Here is a 12,398-nt window from a genome sequence, read left to right as displayed (position 1 = left end):
AAATTGAATCATTGCACACATTTCCAATTTGGACCCTACTTGCAACTGTCGAGACATGTTTGCAACTGATAATCAGAAAAACTAAATGTGTCTTCGGGAAACCGCTGCATCACTCGATAAAGGTAAGTCTTCAGTATTGCCACAGAATTTCATCAAAATTGTCTTAGACGGAACAGATTTACGAAGAAGTGCAGGTAACTTTCTGACTGACCTACGTAGAATCAAGAGGGAAAATTTAAAATGCTTTCAAAAGCCTTATACTGTTAATATCAATTACAAGTATTTGTTAACACTTAGAAACTGGCAACAGATGAAAATTTAAAATCATTGCTTTTAATTTCCTTGTCCTCCAACAATGAATTCGGTTACTAATCGCTGAAAAAAAGCGTAGCCGTATTTAAAATCTGCTTTAAAAACGTTATAATTTGAATTCTATGTAACATGGAAGTTCCAAACATTCTGTGAGACGCAGAAAAAAACTCTTTATTTTGGTACCAAATTAAAAAATTTTTAAATATATTTTCACTACAAAAATCGAAAAAATCTTTCAGAGGTTTTTAATTAATATCTTCGTTAATTAGGGTCATCCAAAGACGCAAACTAGCTAAGAACACTCGATCAATTCTCCTTTGGAACAAAAAAAAAAGTTTTTCTAAATCAGTTCATCCGTTTAGGCACTAGAGTACCACAGACTGATACACACACCCACACAGACATGTAAAACTTATAACCCCCTTCCTTTGTGTGTTGGGGGTTAAAAAGATAGTTGACTGAATTATATTTGAGTTACTATAAATATATTTCTGTTCTACCATGAATGCTGTGCTTTAATTAATTTTACTTCTCTTAATATGATGAGTACTTAAAAATATAGTTTTGCTTGTAAGTCACCAACAGAATTTTTTTTTATTAAGTGAAACTTCAAAGTTTAATACAGAACAAACCTCAAATTTTTAATGACCTTCTAATGTTTGAATTTGTATTGTGACAAATGTGTGTGTTTTATTCTGAGGCTAGAACAAAAAGTGCAGGAGTCCTAATGTTATTCAGAACTTAAATTCTGAATGTAGAAAAAACATGAATTATTAAAAAAAAATAAATAAATAAAATTAAAAAAAAGAGAGCTTTCCCACGTGGTAGTAGAAATTTTCTCAAAGCTTTAAAGATGATCCTCTATAATTTTCATGTACGTAAAGCCATGTTAACAAAAATTTCAGTCTTTCATTTTTATCTGAAAAAGTTCGTGTTTATGAGTTACAGTTTTGTTATTTTATGTAAATGTTTAAAAATTATCGCCTGCTTGGCGAAGAAAATAATTTCAATATTGTGCAAAATAATCAGATATGGCTGGGGGGGAGGGGGGGAATACAGCATCTGAACCAAACCAACTATGTTTTTTTGCTTAGTTCTGTAAAGTAGGTATTAGTTTTTCCAGTAAGTTCTGGAAACTTACACTAAGTTGTAAAATTGATTTTAAAAGCTGTAAGTTCATCATTACATTAAAGAAATTAAAAAAAAATAATAATTTCCATTTTCACATCTTGAATTCAAATTATGATTTTCGCAATCATGAGTGTGTTTGTGTGTGTGGGAGGGGGGGGGTATGTGTGTAGGCATGTGTGTTTGTGTCTGTGTGCAGGCATGAGTGTATGTGTGTGCAGGTGTTTGTGTATGTGTAGGTATGTGCGTATGCCTGTGTGTGTTTGTGTGTGCGTATGCTTGTGTGTGTTTGTATGTGCGTATGTTTGTGTGTGCGTATGCTTGTGTGTGCAGGATATGGACGCAACCTGGAGACTTTGCTCGCTAGAGGAGCAGCATCGGGAGGGCCGGCTGACGGTGGTGCTGCAGAGGGAGGTGGTGGGAAATAAAATCATAAGAACATCAAAACCACCAAGTGAAAACAATAAGCAATCCTGATTGCTCAAAAAAAGAAAAGAAAAATTAATTTGAATTTTGACATTTTGAATTCAAATTATGTTTTTCACAATCATGAGTGTGTATGTAGGCATGTGTGGGGGGTATGTGTGTAGGGGGGTATGTATATGTGTAGGCATGTGTGATTGTATCTGCGTGCAGGTATGAGTGTGTGGGTAGTTGTGTGTATGAGTGTTTGTGTGGGGGGGGAATGTATGTGTGTAGGCATATGTGTTTCTGTCTGTGTGCGGGCATGAGTGTGTGGGTACTTGTGTGTAGGCGTATGTGTAGGTGTCTGTATGTATGCGTGTGTGTATGTGTTGGAGTGTGTGTTTGTATGTGTGTGTTTGTGTGTACGTGCAGTATGTATGTGTGTAAGTGTAGGATATTGAAGCAACCTGGAGACAGTTTTTCACTAGAGGAGCAGCATCCTGAGGTGGTCGGTGGTGCTGCAGAGGGTGCTGGTGGGAAAATAAAATCGTAGGACATCAAAACAGTCAAATGAAAGCAATAAGCAATCGTGATTGCCCAAAAAAAAAAAAAAAAAAAAAAATTTTTTTTTTTTTTTGGTTTGTTGCAGAGAAAAAGAGAATAGATTTTTAAAAAAAAATAAAAGTTAGTTTGATATCTTAAAGTGGTAATTATTTAAATTATATATGAGACATTTCAATGAATTAATTATTTTCAAAGATGCAGGTATTTAAGATTACATCAAATCTAAGCTATAGAGAGCATGATTTAGAAAAACTTCTCAATGAAGCTTACTTTTGATGGTGTTTTACTCAAAATTATAAAATACTCTGACTGCCTCAACTATTTTTATGTATTTATTTCAATATTGTTAGAATATTTAAGAAGATAAGTGTAGTAATTTAAGTTCATCTTTTAGTCTTTTCAGAAAGAAATAGAAGCCAAAGGAAAATATGTTTCATCACTATTAAAACTGTGTGAACATTTGAAAGGAAATGTTCGGTTTGGACAAAATTCCTTGATGGTTTGGGATGCAGAACGTGTTAGGAGAGTTGCTGAAAATCTTGAACACAGATGGCATTCTATATGGTTAAAATCAATAGAATGTCATTGCATATTGGAGCAGCTGATAGAAAACTCAAAATCAGTAAGATATTTTTTAATATTTTGTTCATATTTTATAGAATTTTAATTTAAAAGTCATCTCTTTTGCCTTCATTTAACTTTTTTTTTCAAATTTTTAATTAATTCTGTTTTACATAGTTTTATTTATTTTTCTAGTCTACAGGATAATAAAAATTGTGCAATTTTAAGTGACTGAATAAATTTTGATTGCAAATTTATCCAGGGATGTGTGTGATTGCGTTCCGGTATTTCACTAGATTTCCAGCATTTTCATCTTTTAAAATGCCGCAAGTATTTTCAGAAAAACAGATAATTTAAAACATTTTTACATAATTGAATATGAAATTGAATTTATCTGTTTAACATTAACGTATTTATTGCAATTCCGGGGAGATTGTGTCTCTATTATACACTGAAATTCCAATTTTTTTTTATGTTGTAATACTAGAAATCAGTTATCTTTTGTCATGCTTTTATCTCCCCACCTCTGAAATTTATTTCCTCCCGGTTATCCATGGAATAGGGTGGCACAAAAAACCACAGACAAGCAAAGTTGATATTGGTGGTTTTAGAAAATAATCCACTTGGTTATTTTTTTTTTTAATTTCAAGGTAAACAATCTAAGTTAAAGACACCCAACCCATGCAACTAGTAATAAACAACACACAGCATTAATCAAACTACTATTACACTCTTAATACCAACAACAATCAAGTTGATTACGCAGCAGCATTAATTTCAATTTAGCCATGCTTCCTTAAATCAAATTACGAAATCGGTAACAAAAATTTTATCTAGAAACAGTTTCCTTAATTGCAAATTTTTTCTTTTTCAAAATTAAAATAACCTTGAATTTTTATTGTGTGAAACCACATCACAATACCTAGGCACCACAGCACATTCATAGTTCAATTAATTTTTTGTTCTTTTTTGCATTTAAATAAAATATGTAATTCTTTGAAATCTTTGCATGCGCTTACTGATTGATCAATAACTTTTTTAGTGCCATTAAACAAAATCAAAACACTTAGGAATAATTCAATTTTATAAAAAAGTATAAGGCTTTTTTTTTTTTTTTTGCATATTTCAGAAAATTTTTTTGCTAAATGATCATAATAATCATTTCTAAAAAGCTGTGCTTTCTTTAGCTTATCCTATTAATTAAAAATATTCTGTCATTAATGATGTAAAAAAATCATAAAACTTCCATCATAAATTTTGTTCATAAGGATATAAAATAGTCAATATTTTAGTAATTTATAAAATGCTTATCCAATGCACAATTTTGTTAAACATATTGTACTGACAACAAAACGTTTTGCTTTGAAGCTGTATCTTCAATATAAAAAAATCCTTAGCTATTCCAATAACTAGTGATGTTCGGGATATCCGAGGGAAAATAAAGATCTGTATCTGTATCCGTTACTTTTTTGATGGATCTTAAACGGATCATTTCTATTCTAAATTTTTTTTAAATATTTGAATAAAAGACTCTTTAATTCCGTTTAAATTAGGTTTTATTCCCTCTTTAAATTATAAGGTATCAGTTCAGAAGCCAATTTGTATCCCCCCCCCCCCTCTTCGTTGCAAAAAGGAAGGGGAAATAAGTTTTAAAAGTGTGTATCAGTGTGTTTTTTTGTGGCATCGTAGCTCCTAAACAGATGAACCGATTTTGATTCCTCAATTTTTTGTTCAAAAGGTGATTTGATCGAAAGTGTTCTTAGATTGGCCTTGTTTTTGTAGAACTTTAATTACCGGAGATATTAATTAAAAACCGACTTAACGTTTTTCACAATTATGGTAGTAAAAATTTACCCGTATGTTGAAAATGTTGGTCCCAATTGAAAGAACGAAGTTTTCTGCATTTGATATTTATTTGAAACTTCCAACTTATATACAGTAAGAGCTATAATCTTGTAAAGCAAATTTTAAAAGCAATTCTAAGCCTTTATATGCGTGATTGGTATCGATTTCATTGTTGGAAGATAAGAAGAAAAAGCTCAATGATTTAAAATTTTTACCTGCTGTCAGTTCATATTTGTTGACAAATGTGTAATCTGACTGCAAATTTCATCTTAATATGATGTTGGCTCTCTGGGACATGTTTTATTTTTTTTTAATTTTTAATTTAATATTAGTTTTTGTTATTGGTTTGGGGTTTCTGTTATTCTTCATTTTTGTTTTTCTCGGCATCCTTCAAAAAAAGTGAGACTAAATTCTCTATTTACTGTTTGTAAAGGTGTTCCCAACTCTGTATTACTTGGTCGGAGTAAGTTTGGTGGAATGTGTCAGCGCTGCATTTATGCTAAAATAAAATGCCAAAAACTATTTCTAGCCTGTCCAGTTGCAGCTTTACACTCTTGCTCCTGTATCCTACATCTACCGAGGAAGCTAGAAATAATTTTTTACATTCCATCTAAGCATTAATGCAGCGCTGACCCTTTCCTTCCAACTCTCCCTCAATTTTAATGGAGATTTCTTTAAAGAGTAAATCATAGTCTTGATTATATTTTTGCTGCAGTTGACATTTTTTGAAGAAGCTGCCATTATTCTGACGGGAATACCTTCCATAACAAATTTTACACTTGGATAGTTGAATTGGGTAAAAAAAATTTGAGATCCGTATCTGTATCCACGGATCTTGACACTAATGATCCGGATTCGCAGATCTACTTTTTTAACGATCCGGCACATCACTACCAATAACGTGGAAACACACACACAACAATAAAAAAGTTTGAATTTTGAGATCTTGAATTCAAATTATGCTTTTCACAATCACGAATTGCGATAGGATCCTACTTGGTAGGTTTCTTGTTTCTACTACAGTCGGATCCCGACCTATGCGAGGGATGGGTTCCAAGACTCCTCGCATAAGTCGGAATTTCGCGTTATAGAAAAGTGTTGTGTATATGGTTTTTTTATTAACATACCCAATCATTTTAGACATTTTTAAACACCTTTCAAACTGCTTTAGATCATTTTTTAACTATATACCGTTTCTTACATAAACAGCTGAATTTTTATCGTATTTTTTAAAAAGCTGCATCATTAAATATAATGTGACGATGCACAAATTCAATGATCAATGGGAGAGAGAAAAAGAAAAACAGTATGATACATACAGTAAGTAGTAATAATAAAACACTGAACTGTAAGAACACTAAGCAGTAGATACAATAAGTTACATTTATAACTTGAAAATGGAAGATGTTGATTTATGCTGCACATTCTGATCGTCATACTAATATTTTAAAATATAGTAGCTTTGCATAACTTTTATTACATTTACATCTGCGGTAACACCCCTCTTTTAGGGGCTCTATAATCTACAATACAAGAGCAGTTTCCAATTTCAAATAGTTTGGATTTTGCTTAAACCCTACTCTGTGAGCTTCATACTAAAATTAAGGTCTGGAATTATTCGGATTGCCTTCTCTTGACTTTTTATTATACGTATGACCTAATTATTGTGCTACTTTCAACCCACTTTCTAGTAGTCTTCGCTCTGCAAAATCACAAAATGCTCCACAAAACCACTGTAGATTGTTCTCAAATCCTTGTTTACACTTTCAATTCTATATTAAGCTTAAAATTTGCTTTTTTGATTGCAATATTTGTTTATGCTGTTGTCTTAGTTTTTAAATTTCTGTAAAATTTATGTTCTGTATTTTCCTGTTTGTTACTGGATCTTCAGGAATCAGGTATTAATTAATATAACCAGAATACATAAACTATGCAAATAGTATAATTTACAAAGAACACATAGCAATCACCATACTTAGAGAAAAAGTAGGGTGCTTTAAAGTGCTTTATTTTGCTTTCCATTTTAGAGTGGGAACCCTGTTTTTGCCTAACATAAAATAAGAATAAACAATATGTATTCTAAATTACCCTAACAATTCACTTTACAACGTATAAAAGAAAAAGTATAAAAATAAATCATTTACTTTTTTCTCTATATTCTGATTCAGTTTAAAAATGTTCTAGGGTGCTGAAAAACTGGACAAAAGCTTTAGTGAGGAGCCCCTGAAAAAATATCCAAGACTGAGTGAGCACTGTGATGAAATCGCGCTGTTAGAAAATGAACTGAGAAGCAAAATGAGTTACAAATGTGATAATGTGCTTGTTGATGACTGCCTTGATGAATTGGATCACGAACTGCAAGTTGATGTTCTTTTGCAAACAGAGGAGCTTACTCCCAAAAATGACAAAGCTGTCATGGTTGGAGATACTGGTATTACCAAACTGAAAGCTGAAAGCCAAGGTGGAACTAAAAAATTTGAAATTGTTCAGGATGTTGGCTACTCTAGTGAGACTTCTGCACATTTTTCTAATGATGAAAAATTAGATAACTGTGAGATTCCGATGGTAGAAAGCATAACGAAAGTTTTTGACAAATCTTCACCTAGTGCCACAAATTTACAAAAATTTTACCTTGCACCAGATAAATATCCATCTGTGAGTTTGAAAGCTTTACATTTCTTGTCTGAAGAAAAGCCTTTTTATCATTCTAGTTTAAATAAAACTGTCCCTGACTCATTTTATAAAGTAACATCAGTTGATGATGAATTGCTTGAAGAATTAACAAACTTTGATGAAGCCACAGCATCAAACAGCATTGTAAAACAATTGAGCTTCAGTCCCATTAGTCAGAAAACATTACTTGATGGAAAAGACATCAAAGACTTAGCCTCTATTAGTAACTATAACTCAAAAGATAGTCAAGTTGTTGATAAAGATATAAATGATAAATGTCTTGGGTTAACTGAGAGTTTAAATGTACAAAACGATCTTTCCTCTCCCAGCTCAACTTTAAAAAAGAACAAAAAATTATCCAAAGTGCCTAAAAGTAACATATCTCACAAATCAAATCATCATAATGAAAAAAGATCCCAAGTCCAAGCTTGGCTGAATACGTGCCATTCAACTGATGAGTGTGTTTCAGATGATAATTTAGGAAAAGAGGAAAAATCTTTTAAAGATGACGCATCGACTAAAACTGTTGATAGCTCTTGTGATGCAAGTGGCGAATACACAACTACTGAATCAGACAGTGAAAAATCGAATGCTTCAGATGTTAATAATAGTGTTACTCTGTCACAGTCTTTCACAGGTATGTTTCAATTTGTGTTCTTTTAATTCTGTTTGTTGCATATTCATGTTTAAAAATAGATTTTTCGTGAGTTGTCTTCAATGCTATTTTGATTGGGAAAATGCATTTGTTTGTCCTATATGTGTATGTGTAATATCTTTTAGTAAAAAATTTACTTACAACTAAAAGTAAACACATTTTTTTGCACAAAATTTGCAATAAAATGTTGTTACTTTAAATTTTGCCTTCTGGTCAAAGGTGTTTATTTTAGAAAATATACTCATTTGTTACTCTCTGAAATATATTGATGTCCTTGATTTAAAAAAAATATATATAAGAAAAGTTCTCTGATATGACAGTTTGAATTAGCTCCCACCTTTAAATTTCTTGATTTAGGTCATTCCATTTCAAATTAACCTGATTACAGACCTGAAAACTCTCCCGTTTTTCAATGGAGCCTCCCGTTTTTTGCCGATATCTCCTGGTTTTAAGTACCAATTTCTCCCGCTTGTTATATTTTTTATTTAACCATCATTTTTTCATAATTTATCGAAATTTTAATTTTTAAAAGCAAAATAATTTTTCTAATCTTAATTAAAAGACACTGCCATAGTTTAGTTTTTCGACCTTTCCAAGATATGATGGAACCATTTTTTTTGTACTGTATGTCGTATGCAAGTGGGGAAAAAAGCTTAGGCAGATTCAGCGCATTGCAGGTAATTGGGCAGCAATCTTTTAGCTACTGTTTTTGCCAAAATTCAAAGGTATTTTCGGCATTCCCTTGCTTTTAGCCCCCCCCCCCCCAAATATTGCTTTGAAATAAAAGCTTATTGTTCTACTTGAAATATATTGCTGTAGAAAACTCTTTTATGATTTTTTTTTCCGTATATTTACTTTATTTTCCCATATGTTTTGCAATGTTTTAACAATTCCAACTTATTAAAGGAATTTAATATCATAGCTAGGATGACATAAGTGTCTTAGTACTAATGGCACTAATATAAATTGTATTAGTGTTTTTTCAAATAAAATAATTAAAGCTTTTGCTCTTTGCATGCTATTTTACAAGGATTTTTTTTAGACTCTGAGATGTTATTAAATTTTTATATTAAATTAGCATATTTTGAACAAAAAATGCTTGATAAAACCATATTTTTTTCCTTAAATGACGGCCTCCCCTTTTCTTCTTTGAAACTAACCCTGTCTCCTGATTTTTCATATAGGTTGGCAGGTCTGTTATAAATACATGCAAATCTAAGTGAAGATGATTCACTATCAAATAAATGTAAGAGTCAGTATCTAAAAATTAAGACTGAATTTAAAAATTAAAGAAAAAAAAAGTTTTAGTAGTTAATAGTTTTACACCTAAATAATAAGTTCTGCATGAGAACATGGGATACTTAATTTTTTTTTCATACTAATAGCACCTGTCGCAGACATGGACTTTCTGGCTTTAATGTTTAATCTCTGGCCTCTTGCCGCCAGAGATTTTTCTCCTCTGCTTTGTATGAAATTAAAAAGTTCTCAAAAGACTGTCAACAGTATAGTCAAGATTGTCAGTAGTATAGTCAAGAGTCTTTTTAATTTTGCTGTAATCTTAGTGGTAAAAATTTAGAGATCCTTGTGTCTGAGTGGTAAGGAATTAGACATTTGTTACACCGAAAATTTAGTCGGATTTGTTTTTGAAAGCTATTTTAGCAACTTTAAACAAGGATTAAAGCTGCTGTCATTTTCTTTTTCAAGGGCCTGTTGCTGGCAGCTATTTTTTAACATGAATTTTTCTTTTAGTAATTCTGTTTCTCATGACTACAAATGCTAATTATAATTATTTAAAGTTTATTACATTCAAAGGTTTCTTCTTTAATATATTGCAAGACTGAAGAAATACAGGGTTCGTACGGGTCATGGAAATCCTGGAAAGTCATGGGGAAAAAATAACAGACTTTCAGACCTGGAAAAGTCATGGAAAATTGAAATTTTCATTGAAAGTCATGGAAATTTATTTCAAGTCATGGAAAAATGTCCTGGACAAAGAGAAAGGAACAGTAACTAAAGGAGCATGAGAAATCTTGAGTGATTTAACAGTATTGTGCATAAAAGCTATTAAAAGTGAAAAATTGAACGATCCAAAAATCAAATCTGAATTTTGAAATCTCATTGCATCCACTTCTGTCGCAGCCGCTTGCCATTTTTTGCGATGTGATTTTACTGCTTGGACATCATTTATTTTGAATTTTCTGTTATTTTCAACACTTCTTATGTTTCATATTCTGTAGTAGAAAATTTCACATTCTTAGTTTTGCCACGCCCACTCAAAAAAAGCATTTCAGTTGCATGCGAGTTCAATTCCATCACTTGTAAGAACTTTATGATTAAATTTTTCAGAGTTTATCTTAATTTGTTGAATGTTTAAGAAAATATAGATATTAAGTGAGGCAACAGAATACAGAAAAAGAGGAATTCGAATTCTCTAAAACAGTAGTGCCCAACATACGCACGCAAAACTAATCCATGCAACGCACTGCTACGTTCAATGTCGGAAATTAAACGTGTTCTGAAATTTCTGTGCCTATTAATTTATATGCATTTGAAAATGCAAACTTGTAAACAAAACAAATATACTTTTGAATCAGAAGATTGATTCATTACTGAATGGTTTTTTCAAAAAAGATCTGGTTTGGAAACATAAAGAACTGAAACTATGTGGTTTTACTTTAAATAACCAAAATACTGTCAAGTTATGTGGATGATTAAAGGCACTGTTGACACTAAAAGGTAACTTTTGAAGCAAATTTATTGAAACTTAATGATGACTCATTCAACCTTTGTCCCATTCAATATCATTCTGCATGTTTTTTAAAAAATCATACATTTAAGCATCATTATATTTGCTTCACTGCATTTTTACTTTACTTAAATTTATATGATAAAGACAAATAAGAATAGTTTAGTTTTTTAAGTGTGCACTTATATTTTTTTCCACAACGAGTAAGTGCTTCAATGAGGCTATGGGACGTTTGCTAATGCTCATTTCCAAATATTACCAAGTTTGAAATTAAATAGTGCTATTCTCTTCGTGTAACGAGGTCATGAAAATTTTCATTGAAGTCATGAAAAAGTCTTGGAAAAGTCATAGAATTGTTTCATCCAAATAGAGTATGAACCCTGGAAATATGTTTCAAATAATGTAGTAAATAAGCTAATATATATATTAGCTAATATATATATATTAGCTAATATATATATATTAGCTATATATTAGCTGTTTGCATTTTCCTGTTTTATCATCATTTGTTATTTATAATTTGTTTAATATTTGTAATTCTGTTTGCTTTATCTTTTATTTACTTGACTTTTTAGTTTTGCTGCGTTGCGCATCTATGGGCTCTTGGTGTGGTCTTTTCAATATTTTTCACTTTTATTATTATTATTAGCTTATATATATATATATATATATATATATATATATATATTAGGGTGGTCCTTATTTTCGAAAGTTCATATTTTTTCAAAATTATTTGTAATTTTGTTCAGTTACACCAAAACATTAAAAATACAAAATTTCAGCTCAATCCGATAATATTAACACGTGCCGCATTGGCCTTGAAGTTTCATGCATCTGACTGTCTAACATGCTACGACGAGTCGGCGCCAAGTGCGTTCGAATTCGCTACAAGCGCGACTACAAGTCTCGACAAGTCAATTTTGTTTTTACATATTATTTGTTCAATGCTACATTCGTTTTAGTTTCGTACTTGAAGTGCATAAGAAAAGACGTGCTATATAAGTAATTGATAAAAGTGCTGAAATGTCCACTTTGCGGAACAATATTTATCTAGTTGGAGTGATGAAAAATCAAATCTGCGGTAGTAAATTACCATGTAAACGAGATGTTTTGAGTGTACTTTTTTATAACATGAGAGTGGTAAATTTAAATCTTAATGACAGCAGTGCTTTAGTTATTGATGAAGTGGTCGTTTTTTGGAAAAAAGCAAGAATCCCAGTTCAAAACCGTTCAAACTGTATTTCGAAATTAAAATCTTTGTACGATAATGTCAGAAATTTAGAAAAATCTAAAAATAGAGATACTGAACGGCAGAGAGAAAAAGAAAATGATTTTAAAGAAGCTTTAGACAACCTTTTCGATATTGCCACCTTAAATGCGTTAAATGAGATTAAAATCGCCGAAGATAGAGAATTTTTAATTAAGCAAAGGGAGAAAGGTAGAGTAGGTTGTATGTTGGGAGTAGATATCAAATTATTACGTAAGGAAAAGCGGAAAGAAGAACGCACA

The 12,398-nt window shown here is 31.4% G+C and overlaps 1 protein-coding gene across 1 annotated transcript in view; it reads left to right on the top strand.

Annotated features, from left to right (window-relative positions):
* LOC129228515 (uncharacterized) overlaps positions 1-12,398 on the top strand; it is a 130,924-nt gene that overhangs the window by 43,396 nt on the left and 75,130 nt on the right. Inside the window, exons 6-7 of the mRNA XM_054863194.1 lie at positions 2,804-3,031; positions 7,000-8,125. Coding sequence (XP_054719169.1) covers positions 2,804-3,031; positions 7,000-8,125 — 1,354 coding nt within the window. The remainder of the gene's footprint in view (positions 1-2,803; positions 3,032-6,999; positions 8,126-12,398) is intronic.

The sequence above is a fragment of the Uloborus diversus genome, chromosome 8 (assembly GCF_026930045.1).
Source record: "Uloborus diversus isolate 005 chromosome 8, Udiv.v.3.1, whole genome shotgun sequence".
Taxonomy (NCBI): domain Eukaryota; kingdom Metazoa; phylum Arthropoda; class Arachnida; order Araneae; family Uloboridae; genus Uloborus; species Uloborus diversus.
This window is presented reverse-complemented; position numbering and strand designations above follow the sequence as displayed.